At 36.6% G+C, this 19,066-nt stretch overlaps 1 protein-coding gene across 1 annotated transcript in view; it reads right to left on the bottom strand.

Moving 5' to 3' along the window:
- The window catches only part of rbms2b (RNA binding motif, single stranded interacting protein 2b), a 43,052-nt gene that overhangs the window by 3,579 nt on the left and 20,407 nt on the right, over nucleotides 1-19,066 (bottom strand). Inside the window, exons 2-9 of the mRNA XM_052106177.1 lie at nucleotides 17,181-17,356; nucleotides 11,785-11,843; nucleotides 10,491-10,582; nucleotides 1,560-1,717; nucleotides 1,389-1,468; nucleotides 1,183-1,292; nucleotides 445-491; nucleotides 153-246 (exon numbers count right to left, since the gene is read on the bottom strand). Coding sequence (XP_051962137.1) covers nucleotides 153-246; nucleotides 445-491; nucleotides 1,183-1,292; nucleotides 1,389-1,468; nucleotides 1,560-1,717; nucleotides 10,491-10,582; nucleotides 11,785-11,843; nucleotides 17,181-17,356 — 816 coding nt within the window. The remainder of the gene's footprint in view (nucleotides 1-152; nucleotides 247-444; nucleotides 492-1,182; nucleotides 1,293-1,388; nucleotides 1,469-1,559; nucleotides 1,718-10,490; nucleotides 10,583-11,784; nucleotides 11,844-17,180; nucleotides 17,357-19,066) is intronic.

The following is a 19,066-nucleotide window of genomic DNA, read 5'->3' as shown; positions in this document are numbered from 1 at the left end:
CTAAAAAAACAGAAGAGGGGACATTTTTGGCCATCAAAAACATCTGAAATTGCACCTGAGAACATGAATACAAGCGCAAAGGTTTTGTATAGTAATAGAGGTATACACATCAAAGTAGTAATACATGGTACCACCAAAGGAATCACACACACCTGATAGGTGGATACAGGTGAGTGCATGTATGGAGAGATAGAAGTCTGGGCAATAATTCTGTTTGGAGCGATGCTGTAGGAAGGTGAATAAATCCTGCAGGGGGCGACAGATGCTATAATATATATATATATATATATATATATATATATATATGTAAGGTATACAGTATATCTTTTTTTTTTTTTTTAAAGAAAGAGCTTTCACCATTCTGTGTGCCTATATTACACAGAAGGCACAAAGTACAGCTCTGAAGCAATATTTCCAGTGTTGAGAGATAAAATCTGAACCTACCCATTTTGTAAAGCAGGGGTAGGGTCATATGTTAGCATCATCCCACTCTGTGTCAGAAAGAGAGAGAGAGAGAGAGAGAGAGAGAGAGCGCGAGAGAGCGAGAGAGAGTCTTGACTTAGCCTAGTGAATGATTTAATGCAACATAAAAAAAAATCTCCTATGGGGGGAATTCACTAGGAATTAAATGCAGTTGTGCTGATAGAAAGGTTTCTTTGCATGCGCTGTCTACGTTTTAGCACACAATTAGTTAACGGAATTATGGAAATCAGTCAATGGTGCAAACACAGGCAGAAATGTAGTACACAATTATCTCTTTTTAATATGATGACGTATTCTGCCTGCTGTGGTAATAATAATACAGCAATGTTATATGCAGTAGACCATTTTTTTACAATCCTAATTTATGTAGAAATGTGGCATGTTTGAGCTGAAAAGAAATGTCAGTTACTTATTTTACTGTAATTACAGCAATATTTCAGTGCATTTAGTGCCTGGTTATACTGGATTGTGAAAATGGCACAAAAAATTGTTTCCTGTGGCTCAGCTGGTAGAGCATGGCACTAGCCATGCCTAGGTCATGGGTTTGATTCCCAGGGAACACACAAACTAATAAAATGTATTCTTTGAATGCACTGTAAGTTGCTTTAGATAAAAGTGTCAGCCAAATGCATAAATGTAAAATGGCACAACTAGTGAATTCACACGTGAAGTAACTATGAAGAAAAGCTGCTTTCTCACAGTTTCGCCATCTCTTGGCCATTGCCGTCCATTCTGGAGATATCTCCCCTGATTCTGACGCTTCTTCTGTCCACCATCGGCGAACTTACACAGTAAGGGCTCTGTAGGCACTAAACACATAGTGTTAAACTCATAGTTTAACTGTCCTAAACATCCAGTCAATCCCCAATATAAAAAAATTCAGCATGTAAGGTGTGGAGTAGTACCTGCTACTCCAGGAGGAGTCTTGATGTATTTGCCATTGAAATGTTGAATGATGGTCTCGCACTTCTCAGTTGATTCCATCCTTACAGAGATTAATTGTAAATGCATTATTCATTTAATATTAATGATAATAGTGTCTGATTATATGAGGCTCCAAAGACAGTGAGGCACACCTAGCAAAACCCACTCCACGGCTGGTTCCGTTAGCATCTCGTAAGATGCGTGTGGAGATGACCTGACTGAAGGGCTTGAGCATGCTCTCCAACTCCTGCTCATCCATAAACAGAGGCAGGTTGGAGATGTACAGATTTGTAGGATCCTGTTCCTGTTGCTGCAGAGGTCAAGGAAGAGAGGGGGAGATATTTTAAGAAAAGAGTGAAAGAAAGAAAGAAAGAAAGAAAGAAAGAGACATCATCATGATCAATATTCCAGGTTATTATATTCCGAACCTACATGTCTGTGAAGAGCATATGTGGAATGCTGTTGTTTACCACAGAAAATCATTTGAATTCATCCCTCAATGTGTAAAAACAAACATTAAATGTGTTTACACTAAACGATCGGCATCAGAGAGTTAAAATGATTATTTGTCTAAAAACACTTTAAACTGTAAAAAATAATCTGCAGTTATGCAGATCCTCATGAATATTGTCAGTAACACAAGACCAGGGGCCTTATGTATAAAACTTGGCATAGATTTCATCCTACTCAGATGTATAAAATGTACAGCAGAACTAGCGCAAAGTTCACTTTAAAAATCTCAGTAAGTGGAAGATTATACATGCATGCACATGCTTTATTCCCCACCCAGTCTCCTCCCCGAAAGAAACATGTATGGAGTGTACAACACCTGCACAACACTATGCATAACTACATCTACATATACAATAATTTACAAAAGCATATTGTCATCCAGATTTTGTACAAGAAACTAGAAAAATAGATACAGACTAAAGCCTAAATGTTGCATGTGAATAGATGCTGCTGCTAAAAACAATTTCTTTATCTTTGTCTTGTAGTGTAAAAATATCTAAGCAAGATCAATTTACCTGAGAAACAATTGTATGTTAATAAGACTTGTGTACAAATAACAAATCTCATGCAATTTTGCTTCGCAGGTCATTTTTAAAAATGGTTTAGGATGATTTTGTGTAATTTCTGGGTCACTACCATCACAAGAGGAACTTCAAAAATGATTGTGTTTAAACAGGTTTCCCAACCTGTCTTCCACTGTCAAGCAACAACATGACAAAAATCCTTGTATCATTGAGTCTGTGAGTTGAGAACGCAAGAACCGGATCTGGGCCTTGTTTACCAAAAGCATCGTAAGTCTAAGTCGATCGAAGAAGCCATCTTACGATTCATCTTAATTTTGCGGTCCATTTTCAAAATACATCGTAACTTAAGTAGTACTTGAAAATGCTTATAGATGATTATGAGTGCATTGAGCATCATAAGCACATAGACTTATGCAAACACCTGCAGGACAAATGCAAAATGACACCTGATACAACTTAAATACCTACATTTTAGATAACTACACTTTATGCTAAAATTTTTATATCAGGATACCTATGTTTTATTTGTATTTTATCAGACAAGTCTCATATAATAATAATAATAATAATAGTAATAATAATAATAATAATATAGCTGCAAGCAGAGATGACGGGCCCAAGCACCATGGGTGCATTTCCATCCAGTGAATATTGGGTAAAGCAATTTGGGTAAATATAAGAAGACTATTTTTAAGTCTGTTGTAAGAGCCACACTTCCTGTTGTCAGGCAGTGGTGTTTTGACCTTGACCCAAAATAATCACATCCATGTGATTATCTCCCAAGACTAAACAATAAATCTCAATCTTGATCTAAATCGCACATTGTACGCAGAAGATATGAGACACTTCCTGTTTCCCATTTTTCGCCATTAATGCCTCACCATGGCAACACCGTTCGATATATTAAAATTCTGTTCACAATTTAGCATCTTCAATGTCTTGGCAAAATGTGGTGACAGTCTCATAAATACCCTAGGAGTATTTAAAAGATCAGAGACTGCAAAATTCCAAAAAAAAAACAAACAAAATGGCTGACTTCCTGGTGTGCAGAACTAATAACTTTAATTATGAAAGTTGTTCGGCTTGATGAGAACTATATATGTGACTGTAGGTGAAAATGGGGGTGCTACAGAGGCTGTCTTACATGCCCATTTTAAACCTGTCAATTGTCAATGGCCAATATGTGGGCCGTTTGAGTGTGGCTATAAAACAAATGCTTTGTTTTATATCAAAAACTTAATCAACGTTCACAAACTTGGTACCGAATTAAAGCTTAAAAACTCAACTTTCATCTTCTGCAGTCTATTTTGCAATTAGAATGTTACAGTGAAAAACACATTTTAAAATGGTAAAAGAGGGCATTTTTAAAACATGCAACATGTAAGCGACAGTACTTATGTTTCATGTTCTCTGCTTATGATCGGTATATACTGTCCTAATTTTGTGGCTTCTTATGAAGACAAAATTCATATCAGGACATGTTCAGACAAGTGTCTTTGGTTCTTTTGTGCTTTTATGCCAATTCCTGCCGAGTTTCCTCAGATAATCATTCACCAATGGAGCTTGGCTGTCTTTTATTGGACATTTCTGGTACTGCATCTGAACAAATTGGCATCAAAAGGAAATATTTTGATATATCGACTTAAAATTTGGATCAGATCTGGGTTAGATATGTGGCTTTGATTTTCTAATATTTTTTATTATATTTCAGTTTATATTTCTAGTATATTTTATTTATATAAAAATATAAAAAGTTTGTACATTACATTTTCATTATAATAAACTTAAACTTCTTTAACTTTTTTTATTTCACTTTAAAAACTGTTTGCAGTTAACAGTTAGACTTAAGTCTGTACTCCCTAGCATTCATGAGTTACAACTGTTTAAGTTTACACCCAAATATAGAAAGAAAGGAATAATACAATTCATGTGTTAACATTAATTAGTAACACATAATAGTAACAAATTTTTATGTGATTAAAAATAACTTTAAGATATCAAATATCCCTTTACCATTTTACACCAGCAGTGTCTTGGCAATATTCTAAAGAATTTTGAAGCAATTCAGGTAAACATAAGAGGGCTCTTTCTAAGTCTGTTAAAAGTGCCATACTTGCTGCTGCCAGTTGGTGGCACTATGACCGTGACCCATAAAAGCCACATCAATGTGATCAGCCCCCATTACCAAACATACAGCTGAATTTTCAATAAAATCACACAATGCACACAGAAGATATAAGGTTAGTAAACAAATAAAATAATTTTGTGTGGAATAGCTGGACAAGTTGGTAACAGCAAAGTGTTGGCATGATTGATGCAGACAACTGTATGAATTAAAATCAGAGAGAGGAGAAAAAGTAAATAACTGCATGAAAATCGTCAGTATATTGGCTCATCCTCATCTCCTCTTCCTATCTGACACCAAAAGGTGCTCTTGCCAGCACTACAAGTTGTGTAGCACCGCACATGCAGGATTGCTGTCACCGTTATCACTTTTGGGAGTAAAGAGCAGACCTTCGTTTTATTGGTGAATGTCCCTAAAGCGCATCTTCTAAACGTTTCCTTATTTTGTGCTTCGCAATAACATGGAATAATATTCAGTGAATGCTTGTAATTTGCAGGAACATACAAAGGGCATCCGCTGTCTTCACTAATCCTAGAAACTTTCATATCGAGAGAAATTTGTGAAAACTAAATATTAGTCATACACACCTGATTATGGAAGCAGATTGTGTAAAATAAATAGATTGTTATGCACAAAATTATTGTAAAACAATATGTAAATATGTATTTAATTAGGTTGAATATTTAAAAAAATATTTTTAAACAAATATTAGCAAGGTAATGAAGTTACAATGATGAGCAGCACTATACGATCACATTTCAGCACTGTCATAAGGACAGCGAGTCTTTTAAGTAGCTCTTAAAGCACATCCTTGCTCGTTCATGTTAAGTACTGTTTTGGGAAACGCACTTAAAAAATTACAAACATTCATAGAATCGCTTATAGAAAAAGCACTTAACCGCTAAGATCTATCGTTATTGGGAAACGAGGCCCAGTCTGATTCGTGAACAAATCATTCAGACTGGTTTTGGGAACTGGAAAAATTTATTAATTTTAGAAAGAAAGAAAGATTTGAATCAAAAGAGCCATTCATTCAAAAACATAGATACTTCACTCATTCTCTCATGAAGGCTCTAAGGAGAGCTAGGGGAGATGTCAAGATTTGTAGAGAATAACAACTTAAATTTCAGTCTCATCGTTATTGTATGTTTTCACAAGCCTTGGTGTAAATTAATCACTTTTATGGTGCTTTTATGTCATTTTTGGGGCTCAGTCCTTATTAATTTTTATTATATGAAAAAGAATGAACAGGATATTCTTCAAAACTTTTTATTTTCCACGGAACAATGAGATTAATAAGGGTTTGGAACGGGGGGATGTAAATAATGACTGAATTTTCATTTTTGGGTGGACTATTCTTTAAAGGTAGAACCTGTCATAAAAAATATGGAATATCCTGAAACACAAAAGCAACAAAGGAAAGTCTGTGCAGGTGTTCATATGTTTACAGGGTGAACTGATGAACTGCTCACCCAGCAGATGTGTGTTGATGTGATAAGTGTGAGTGGGAGATATAACTCGTTCTGATCCTGTTGAATCCTGCATATGAGTTCAACTATGAAATATTGATATTAGATTTTGTCTTGTAACAGTGGAGGGTACAAAGTGGCACCATTACCACAGTGAAAGCTAACTCAACATATCACTTTGGCATTATAAGCCCTTTTTCAAAACCAAAAAAGTTTTTTTTTTAACTTGGCCTAAATAGACTGGAGTTGTTTTTTTTGGGGGGGGGAAAGCGTGTCAACGTGACCATTTTCAAGGCCAGAATTGAGTCAGCTCATTACCATATAAACACCTAATTGGCTTAATTTGAAGTTGCAGGAATGACAGCAAATATGCATACAGTACAAAGTGGCACCTTTTTGAACCTCAAACAGATACACAAAACTTGTGCTTGCATGTCTTTGGCGGATTACTCGGTTCCCATGTGAAGCATGAGCAGGAGGTTCTAGTTTAGTATCTCAAAACCCCTTAATCATATTATGCGGCTCAAATTAATTTAGTTCATTATCATTGCCTAAACAAATCAGAAAGACCGTAAAGATAACTGCGAGATAGCCAACCTCCAATTCACCCTGCTGCTGTTTTGCATATTCATTGCTCTGGTGTGCAGATGAGATTAAAAACTGAGCTGTAAATGTATTACCAGTTCATCTTACTATCATGAATAATGAATGTCTAATTGCAGTGACCTGTGATCAAGGTGATTTTCACACTGATCTAATCGCATCTCCAGATGGGTGGGAGAATCTCATGAAACGATTTCACTGTGATATCAGGCTGACTCTAAGCTAAGTTTAAAGAGTTCTAAGCCATGAACCAAACAACTCTGAGGTTAATAAAAACATTACAAACCACCCCTGGAGTCGTGAGTTCGAATCCAGGGTGTGCTGAGCGACACAGGCAGGTCTCCTAAGCAACCAAATTGGCCCAGTTGTTAAGGAGGGTAGAGTCACATGGGGTAACCTCCACGTGGTCGCGATTAGTGGTTCTCACTCTCAATGGGGCGTGTGGTAAGTTGTGCATGGATCACGGAGAGTAGCATGAGCCTCCACATGCTGGGAGTCTCCGCGGTGTCATGCACAACGAGCCACATGATAAGATGCGCGGATTGACTGTCTCAGAAGCAGAGGCAACTGCTTCTGTAACCGCGCCACAACAAAAACCTACTAAGTAGTGGGAACTGGGCTGTCCAAATTGGGGAGAAAAGGGGATATTTATAAAACAAAATGCATATTAATATGAAGCATCCATGAAGCATTGCAAATAACATTATCAAATTAAAATGATGGAAACTATATGATGATTATAAGTATGGAAACAATATATTTAAAGTATATTGCAAAATATTCAGCTATATACAAATATACAAGTATTTGAGAGTGTATGGGGACGACTCGATTGAGTCATTCGCAGTGCATCATGGTGGTGACTCTTTTGCCAAAGTTTGTTTGCTTCGATTCTCTGATTGATGGATTTACCCCCTAGTAAAAAAAAAATCACATTCTCATCACCGTGATGCAAAATAAATAATTATATTGTTTAAATTGTACAGTATTCATACATCACTGGTGCACAGTCTTTATTTATTCTGATTTAAACAAAAAAATAATTGAATTAGTCAATTTTATTATGCTGTAAAAAATAAATAAATAAAAATGTATTTCAGTAATGCAAACTAATAAGAATCATCATAAAGAATAATGGGAATTACACACACACACACACACACACACACACACACACACACACACACACACACAAACGGAAAAGTAAAAGGTCCAGATGCATTAAGGTAATGAGAATATGAGGGAGAAAAGTAATGTCGCAATGCAAAAACTCTTAATTGTTCTAAAAGGGCTTCGCTAAATATAAATTCTTATTGCGTTTCTTTTGATTTTGGGGTGAAATGTGACCTGGACATGTTTGTGAGATTCACATGGTAAACCTTTTTTGACTGAGTGATTGTGGAAAGAAAAATTCACAGTAATCGCCACAGATACAGACTCTTAAATAGGTCAGGTCGCTAAAAGACTCCAAAATGGCTGTAATTAAGATTGGTGACTGGTTATGTTCTTGTGCGGAGGGGAAGAGCTAGAGGTGCCCCTTTCACTTTGATCTGGAGCTTAAATCCTTTACATAGACTTCAAGAGAAGCCATTAAAAGAAGGTGAAATCATCGAGAAACGCTTTTCTCTACAAGGCCAGGATCTATGTGAGTGGTTGGCTAGGTTAGAAGCAGAGCTGGCCTGCAGGGCCATGGTACTCTACAGAGGGCGTGTGGCTCTGCCAGCCAAGCTGCTCAGACAGTGACTCAGCCATGGGTGAGAGAGAAAACACACAACCTCTTTGTGAAGCTGGAGCACCAGGCAGGAGCAGAGACAGGGCAAATACTCCTCAGGCACTTACTTTGAACTGCTCTCAATGGCAGGCTTGCATGAGCCTAATGGGGACACCAGCTCAATTTTCATGGCTCAATACCCACAGACAGGCCAAGCGTTAGGGAAAATAATCACACCGTCCTACATCTAAGTGATTGGCGGCATTTACTTTCTACATTAATTAGTTTCCCTCGGATCAGATAGCTGTAGACTTTGTGTGCAGACTGGGAATACAGTACTCAATTCCAGGTCATTTGTTAAGACTAAGTGACTTGTCAAAAACATAGATGACTATATACTAAAATGCAATTTTGACATTATCAGAAGAATATGTAACTGATGCTTGCCATTGCAAAGGTCGCTCTCATGTCATGAAGCAAGGGTGTTTTGGGTGGTTACTATGTCGATATATATTGATATATTGGAATACTTTTTCCCACAAAACTGTATCAAAACTATGTGTTCTGAGTGGTGTTTATTGCAACATTATGTGGTTGCTTGGGTGTTCTGTGTGACTGCTAGGGTGTTCTAGGTGGATATGATTGCTATCTGTTTGTGAAGGTGTATGGAGTGGTTTTTAGCATGACATTTTCTGGTTGCTAGGGCGTTCTAGAAAGTTGCTAGAGCATTGCTAGATGGTTGCTAGGGTGTTCTGGGTCGATTTTAGATAGTTTCTTACTAGCCCAAGCCAAAATAGACTAAGCCAAAATAGCCCATCCCCAAATATCTACGATATTCTGGGGTCTAGATGTGGTTTGGGCCCCTCCTTTATAAGGCTATAAGCCAATTTTATCATCTCTTAAGCGGAAATTTTAAAAGACTCTGATATACTCAAGGTAAAGATCTTCTTCATTCTCCACTCAGAGCTAAGAACTTTGAACCAGTGAGCAACATTATACTGTTTGCAAACATAAAGATACCAGCTACACCTAGTGGCGCCTGCAACTGTGCTGTCTGTGTGTGTGTGATTACATAAACCATATCAATAAAATATGTTACCTGTTGAATAAGAAAAAAGCCAACTCTGAAAAGCCAAGCCTATGTTGATTCAGTCACTTTCCCTTTTTGCTTGTAGACTCTGCTATGTTCCGGGTTTCTTTGTTTGTACAACCGGTGATTCCCTGGATGTTTGCTGTTTTGAATGATCCATGGTAAAATTTTCACGTTCATTGTAACAACAAACTTTCAGCTTTAGCTACTCCCACACATGTGCTACAGTAGCCAAATCTTATTTTCTCTGTGTATGGATATGACGTCAATACAGGGGAATGATGTTTGTATGCAATTTCCTGCGAAATCCGTCCCGACAGCTCTAAAATATTAATTATATAATATAATTATTCTAATGATATTATAGTGTTATTATAATGATATGGTTTATCAAAGTGTATTGGGGTAAAGTAAATACATGGTTTGGAAGATGGATTTTTGTTGCACTCTCTCATTAATAACATTTTGTTATTTTTTAACAAAAAAAATTACATAGTGTAGCTTTAAGAGCAAAACTTTTGCTCTCTGCCTAAAGTATGTGGAGCACTGAGTCACACCCACCAATTACATGGACCAATGACAGTATGAAGGTGTTTAGCATCCGGAACAATGTTTTCCTGAGAGTTTGCCCTGGTGAGCTGTTTCATACCACCCAAATGAACTCAAAAACACCTTATTTTTGGTCATATTTTGTTCTAAATTATGTCACACTCGTTCGTTCTTTGATTTTGCTTGATCTGGTCCTTAAGTCTAATCGATAAAAAAAACAATAGCACACATTTCCTCAACAAGCTGCACAATTTCAGGTATCATTAATGTCCGAAGCACAAACAATGCAGGAAAAGTTACACACGGAAGTTTACAACTATATGAGCGTTAATAATAGTGAAGCTTTCCTAACTACATTAGAATTGGAATGCCTTTGATGCTTAAGTGTATGGCAGAGGAGCCACTTTCTCTAAACTGTTTCAAAGTCACTTTGCCGCTTAAGGTTAACAGGAAATATGTGCCATTAAAGAACAGGATGTTTAGTGCCACTGCCTCTTACCTTTGCCATCTGAGCCTGAACTCCACTGGCCTTTAACGCTGTCACTGCTTTCTGTGCTGAGGCCGGGCTGTCGAAATCCACAAAGCCATAGCCTGAGCGCACACACATGCAAGATTGCACACACACACACACACACACACACAAAAGACACATACAGGATAAGTGATCACTGCTTAGAGTTTAGTCGTTAAGCCAATAGTATTCCATATCACTCCCCTGCACCTTAGCTCACACTGGTAATCTCTATCCCACATAAGAAAAGTCACAGTCACACACATATATTCACAAACACACACACACACAAGAATGCAATAACACTGGTCTACTCGACAGATGTAGGGTTATGCAATAAGAATCCCACTGCTGTTACATCAGCAAGATAAAACTTTTTTCTTTGAGACCACACATGTGAAAGGTACACTTAGTAATTTTTCTTTATGTTGTGCCAGCTGATATGGCCGATATAGGTATCAAACGCATCGATTTTGGTACACTTATGCCTCTGAAACGTTGTGGATTTCTTCCACTGATTACGGTGACTTTTGAAAAGGCTCTCCAGTATTGCATACTTTGGAAAATGATGTCGTAAGGAAATGGAAAACAGAGTTTTGAACTGAAAAATTATTAGTGTGGACATTGCCTTTATTGTGATACTTTATAATGCCATAGTCACCTTTGGCATGCTCACTGAGGGCTTTAAGGCATTAAGTAAAGTAATTTTTATTTATATATAGCATTCTTTACAATAAAGATTGTTTAAAAGCAGCTTTACAGAAAATCCTACTCTAATGTCTTGAATGTCTTAAAGCCCCAAGTGAACATCTTTATAGACAATAATGTCTCAATGTCTTTATTGAGCAAGCCAAAAGCGACTACGGCAAAGGAAATATCTCAATAAGATTTTTAGTAAATGGAGAAAAATAAAGAAAGAATCAGCTGGGAAAGCCTATCCTCCTCTGTCTTTTCGATAAATGAACATCAATATTATTTAGCTATATAGTATGTGTAATACATGTCATGTGTTCATTGAATAGTCAATTCAAATTTCCAACATGTTAGTAAGGCAATGTGTAATAAAACTTGTGGTAGGAAGTTGCTTTGAAACAATACAGTACAATATGTATTGTGAAAATCACTAGATAAATAAAAGTGACTTGGCCTGACTAGACTAGCGAGAAGGATTTGGCTGGTATAAAAACTCATAGGCAATTATAATATTAATTTATTTGTGTTGGAAAAAATACTGATTGCACCTTTTACTGAAATGTTTTTAATCACACATTGAGCATCTTACCTTTACACTTGTTGGTGGTCTTGTCAAGGATGGCTTTGGTAGATACTATTTTCCCATAGCTTTGCATTATTAAAAGGAGAAAAAAGAAAACATTTTATTTAGATGGATAACCCCTTAATTTGTCTATAACATTGTAATTACCATGTAATAGCTTAATAACAAACACAACCGACTCATAAGACCTGCTGATGTATATCTTATACTTTTTAAGGTCAAACGCAGAGGAACCAAAGTAATCTAATCTGGAATCAGCCCAGCAGCGGGGGCGTATAAACCCATAAATGCAGGGCAGCAGTGCCAATGCGGCACTCAATGGGCCCACATATCCAGCAATCATTTGCATGAAATCTTCATGAGGTTGCATGAGGCGGCGTGGTGGAGAAACTGTGATCAAATGGAAATGCTCTTTGAATAATGGATGCCATACCACGTTCACACTGTTTTGCATACCTTGAGAGGCATTGCCGCAGCATGGTACAGGTACAGTATATAGCTGTAGGTCTTTGAGCGTGTCTATGGATTAGCGAAGGCTTGAGGTAGTTTGAGAGAAGGGAGGGGGTGGGGGTTCTCTCCAGGCATGTGCTTGCAGTGTAACCTGAGAGTTCTCCTTGTCTGCCCTGTGCAGATCTGGCTGGGATCCACAACAATCGACCAAAAATGCCCTCTACCACTCTCTATCCTACTGCTTGAGCAAAGCATCCAACACAAATATTTATGACTAAATGGATGCACTTTATGTAATGTAAAAAATTTGTATAGAGGCAGTTATAAAATTTAATCAACTTTAACTTTTCAGTTTTGTTATTAGTCATTTTATTCCTTTACAGTGCACAGTGCAGGTGTTGTTAAAGTGACACTGTGTGAATAAAAATGTTTATGATTAGCAACTGGCAGGTAAATATTCCGATTTAACTCACAAGTGATTGTGTAGTATAGTGGGAAAGAAGTTAGGCAGCGAGAAACTTCTACTGAGTATTGAGAGTAAAAGACTGGTTTAACTTGCTCCATCACGATGTAATGTGTGTCCAAAGATGAGATCCACACATTTTATTTGTCACTGAACAATGTATCTTTTGATACTTTTTTTTGTCCTTTACAGTCAGTTGTTGATCAAAAATGACAAAAAGATACCCAATAATCACACATACCATGGATGAGTTAAAACCTTTCAACTCCTCTCTCGTTAACATGCACTCTTTTACAGACGCTCTTTAAAAAAATGCCTGTTTTCTTAAAGAGACAGTCCCATTTTTAGTACGTGTTGAACAAATCAATGCAAACACTTGTAAATTCTACAAATTATGCATGTAAACAATAAATGTAATAAAATATAATATATTCAAAATAATAGCATATTTATTGATGGAATACTTTTTTGATTGATTTTGATAATCAATTAATCTAACTATTATTAGAACGATTATTCGACTATTCTGCAATTTTTGCCATGATTAATCATTAGCTCTTAACTAACTTATTATTCTGCTTGTGTCCTGACTTAAAAGGTTGTATTAAACGTGCTTATTAACAATCTTTTAAAAATACATCTAAATGACATTCACTAAGTAGTTTAATTTAGTTTAATTCAGTAGAAATTCACTGCAAAAAAATCCTATTGTTATCAAGTGTATTTGTCTTGTTTTCCATTTAAAAATGAGATAATGTATCTTAAATATACAGTAAGGGTATTTTGTAAAGTGTATTATTTACTTGGTTATACTTCTGAGAGTGCAGTTAAGACAAAATATACTTCTATTCAAGATCTATTCTCTAAAAGCAAGTCTAAATATCTTATATGCTGCTTCTCAGATATTTAAAAATATTTGTATTTTTAATATTATATTCAACATTCTCAGATAAAACAAATTCCTTCTGCAGGATAGTTAAAATTTTTTTACATTGTTTTAAAAGAGTTTTACATATTTATATTGGAAAACAAGCCAAAAAAATCAAAAACATATTTTGTTGCAATGTATAATGGGGTGAAGACTCTCTCACATCCTGTTCACTTCAATCAATCTTTAACTCACAAAAAAACATACTGTCTCTAATAATAAAGCTGCGTATTGCCAATTATCATCACGATAAGAAATGCACAGTGACACATAAATTATGATTCAATATGTCACGAGCCAATACATTATAATCTAGCTGCATTAAGTGTACGCGCTTGAGGGATGAGCGTCCCAGCTACAGTGTGCGCTTCAGCCGGGTACAGTTTCAATCTCTTTCCCTTAGATCGGGACATTCGCACAACTCATAGAAGAGGCACTGACTGCACAGAAAAATGCCAGTTTCGGAGTTTGTAGTTATAACGCATTAAATATAACTGCATTTAAGATGTAAGGCTGGAGTGTTTCCTTGAAAGATGTTTGACAAGCAAGTTTTGCTTCAGCGGAGCGGCAGCTCCAGATCCAATTATTCCAAAACGAGAGTACTTCTGTATTTACTTACTTTGTATTTTTGCATTATAATTCCCTCTTACTTTGTGATCTACATCACCTGAAGCTGTTTGGAAAGTTGAGAGTGCATCTGGACAGTGAGCTGTGTAATTCTTCCTCTCCTCAGTCAGGTACGAGCTGCAGTGCTGCTCTCATCATTAGAGTATAATGTGATCTCATGTTACATTAAATTAGATCAAACAACTATTCAACATTGAACATTTTTGTAGACAATTTTTTATTGTCAACGTTGTCGATAACGTCGACTAATCGTTTCAGCCCTACTGCTTACTGAGAATCGTAAAAACATTAAGGTGGTACTAGTGTTAACTTTTTTACTGCATTATTTTTTATATAATTAATCACACTGAATTAACATGTTAAATCAACAGCCCTTGTATATACACTACTCTGTGGTGCTCTGTTAGTTTAAGCAACCAACTAGTCTGACATAGTAACACTGGTTCAACCAATCCTGTGAGTTTGTATCGGGACTATCTGTTTATTCGACCAATGGTTGACAGGGGAGTCGGGAAACCTGTTTTAAAGCAGTCTTACTTTTGCAATTCCATTTGTGTCACTAAAATTGCGCAAAACTTTTACACTTTTATTGTAAACTGCTCTTTTGTTGTCAGTAAAAGTAACCGTAATGACACATCCTCTCTACCAGCTGCTCATTTGCTAAGAAACACCTGGCATATTTTTCACTTTCTCTCTTTCTTAGACTCACCCAAATCTTTCTCTCTCCCTTTTTCTTGTTCACTGCTTCTCCCCAGCCCCCACCACAACTTCTCGTCTCCTCTCCCTCCCAGCTATTGCCCTTGTTTGTCTTTCTCTTTCCCCCTGGGCTCAGAGTTTCCTGTAGGGCTGGGCAGCCTCATCTCAGCCTTTTCTTCCAGAATGCTCAGAATGAGAGGCCCACTCTCTTGCTTTATTTTTCACTCCTTCCACCTCTCTTGTACAACTTCTCAAATCTTTGCACTTTCTTTGTACACCAACTTAAACTGTATATGACCAGTAGTCTTGAAATTGGACAATAACTTCAATAAAGCTAAATAAACATCATTGTATTATTTGTTCAACCTAAAAATCACATCAAACTGGACTTCAAAAGAGCTTTGAGGTTTTTTCTTTGGCTATGTGATAAAATTATTTCTAATAATTTTCAGTTGAAACTGAACTTATAAGAAAGTATAGTTTCAAAATTAATTGATAAAAAAAAATGTATAACAGTGATTTTTAATAACATTAATTTTCCCTTCACTAATCCCTGTGTAAAGGAGTTCAATGGAAAGGAGGAGGCGAGAACCGGCTTGACAATATAAATTATATTTTAATGTAAATCTGAAACCAAAAGACACAAACACACACTTTGGATGGACAGCTGCCTGTAAACGTTCTCTCTCTTTCCCTATCCCTCTCGGAGGCTTGATTAGCCTGATAAGGGACCGGGTGTGTAAAATCACAGCCCGGCCCCGCCCTCCGCCCAGTCACACTCCGCCTTAAAGCGCTTCTGACCAATCCTGTGTTAGCAACTTTTGCCCTGCCGCCATTACTCTGACATGCACTTGCTGTTTTCCAGTCACAGTCTATGGGTGTAATGTGTGTTTGAGTACTTTTAAGTGTGATTTTATCAAAATGAAAATAAAACTGTTAAAAACGTTATTGGTCGGTAATTTGTAATAGTGACACGAGTTACCCAGAGAGGATACATGCAGTGTTTTTCATTCTTTTTTAAAATAATCTGGAGAAGAACATGTTATGGATTAAACTGTGTCAGCCCTCATTCCCAAATGAACATATAACATCTACAATGACACCTACATTTGCTCTAAGGTAAATTAATGCTAATAACAGAACGTTTAATTAATTCATGTCTTGATTCAAGTCCAAATAAAAGCTATAGTAAATAAACAGTTCACAGCATCAAAATGAGTATGTTATGAGACGCTATAAACAGCTGTGTTCACTTACACTAATGTTATTAGATGTGTAATCGGTTCACAGTTTTTCATCAAATTACTGTGTAATTTAACAATTTATTTTATAAAAACTTCAGATAAATATGCATTACAATGTCACTCTTCATACCAGCCCAGTAAAAATATTATCACCTCCATTTATAAGAGTATTTTGCCAAAAACCATGTCCTTCATGGCAATCTTCCATTCATTCCAATGGGGAGTTCTGCAGAGCTTGTCAGAGTGAGCAACCGTAACCAAGGGGGGTGGAGCTTAGCGAAGGGTCAGTTTTCAGTGTACTTGACAGCAATAGCATTGATCTTTTTCAAACCATTCCTTACTTTTATCAACCCCAAAAGGAAGTGAGAGAGGCGAGGAGGGGGAACCATCATGACTAGTTGCTGGAAACACTACAGTCGTTCAACGAAAAAGAGTTTTGTTTGAAACCCAAACCTCTGTTGACTTTGCCTCAAGTTTGTGTCGCACCAGTCTCAAATTCAACCAAAGTGTCCTCTGAAATGAATAGATAAATCTCCTATTCGCTTAAGTACATTAGCCATCAAAAACACATGGAATGAGAGCAAATTCCATAAAAGAATGAGCACCCCTCAGGCTTTGCACCAAGATGTTACAAATATTCAAAATGTTTCTTTTTCAATTTAAATGTATGATTTACACAATCAAGATGCCGCAAAGGCCTATCCAAAAACATTTCAAGTGTATTTCATATTCATTTCAGCACGATCTGCCAGCATTACATTCCTAACCTCTTTGTGAAGGGTCAAATAAGGACGCTCCAAGTCTGAATCTTTCTCTCCCCCTCTCTCTCTCTCTCTTTCTCCCACTCGCTCCTCCTGTTTTTCAATACTTGGTCTTACGATACAACCTGAATCACTTTCCCACTGATGATTTTGAACCCGACCTTAATTGCCTCCACCATACTGAATCTCTAGATTGTTTACATAAGAAGAATGGATAGCTAAAGGACACTCACGGTTGACATAGTTTGACCAAGTCTTGGTCTGTGGTTCCTGGATGGAGACCACGGATGTACAGGTTGGTTTTGCTCAGCTGGTCCCCAAAGCTGCTGCTTCCATTACTGCTGGTGTTAGTATTAGGACTGGGTGGTGCCATCTGCTGGGTGGAGGATGCATACGTCTGCTGTGAAAACTGAGATAAGACATGATACAATAGTATAGATTAGATACCAGTTCAAAAGATTGCAATTCTGAACAGACTTTCTTTAATGATCATTTCCTCATGGCTTTGGCAGGATTAGTTCACCCAAAAAGAATAAATCTTGTATGGAGCACTAAATGAGAATTTTTAAGAATTGTCCAAGTAATTGTTTACATACAAGGAGTCTTCCAAGCTTTATAGGAGGATGCAAACGCACCATAAATGTATCAGAAAACTCTTCTGAAGCCATATGATAGCTTTGAGTATGTAAGAAATGTGTAAGATTTTTAAGAAAATTTTACAATATTTTTGAGAAAATTTAAGAAACTGTTAAATACTGTGACCGGATTATTAAGACAGTGAGAACTCAAGAACTGGATCAGTCCGCTGGATAGTTTTGTGAACTGGATCAACAGATTTATGGAAAAGATCTGACTCGAAAAAACAATTAGTTCATCAGACATCACTACTTCTCTCATGAATGCACCAAAGGATCTACGGTGGGTTTCAATGAAAAAAACAACAAACATTTCTACTTAAAGCAATTGTATGACTAGAAAACTTCAAACAAGTCATATAGACTACTTTTGTGATACTTTAAAAATATGTTATTTTATGGTGTCATTGCATCATCTTTGAATCTTGAAAGCTCCAGTGCATAATTCAGAAATATTATACAGGTTGAGAACAATGACAGAATTTTCTTTCTTTTTTTTTTAAGAAATAGCCACAGGGTGGAGTGAATCTGTTTCATGTTGTGCTCACCATCAGTGACTCAGTTCTATGAAGTCCACAAATGAATACCATAATGAACAGCAAAACATTGCAATCTTAAAGTGCTGCAGTAGATTAAGAGAGACTACAACAGAGTTCACCTAAAAATGTGATATATAAGATGCAAAGAGATCCTGCATAAGAAACACCCTCCAAATGTTCTTGTGTCCAAATCCTGGGGCTTTTCCTGTCTTGAGAGGTTCTGTTAGTTTTCTAATTAACTCCTCATCAGTCAGAGGGTCAGGCAAGGATGAAGTATTTCATTAGTTAAGCCTGTGAAATCAAATCTCAGACAGCGAACAATGGGCCAGTTTTATACATGACACAGGTTCACTGGTTTGGCTGAGATTGTTGCAAAGAAGAGATAGGGGTAGGGCTGCACGATTTGGTCAAAAATTCATATTGCGACTATTTAAAAAAATATTGCGATTGCGATTTGAACTGCGATTATGATGGTAATGTTTTCCACATGTTCAACTGCAAAAAGGCTACTTGGGTTTTCACATTTGAGCCCTCTTAAAAAGAACCAAACTGAGACCTTTTTTCAGTTCAACCATGTAAACAGTGAAACAAAGTCTTCTTCATATTGAAATGTTAATACCACCATGTACCTGTTTTTGTCCATTTTGTGACAGGATCTGAGCAAACTAATCATCATCATTAGTTTTTGAAACACAGTCAACTTGAATATTAGGGATGTTATGAAAAAACAAATAGTTTTGCTTGCATTGGACATCAAGTGGTGACACGGCACCAAAATAGATTATCATACAAACATATACAAAAACCTCCTTACACACACAATTTTTTCTTTATATTGCCAAGAACAACAAAGGCCCAGAATCTGCAAAATCTTTAAAGTCTTTAAAAGCTGAGAAGAAAAATGGTCAATTTTGTTAAGGCATAACCAAAAGCATATGTGATTTA

This window comes from Xyrauchen texanus, chromosome 35 (assembly GCF_025860055.1).
Source record: "Xyrauchen texanus isolate HMW12.3.18 chromosome 35, RBS_HiC_50CHRs, whole genome shotgun sequence".
NCBI lineage: Eukaryota > Metazoa > Chordata > Actinopteri > Cypriniformes > Catostomidae > Xyrauchen > Xyrauchen texanus.
This window is presented reverse-complemented; position numbering and strand designations above follow the sequence as displayed.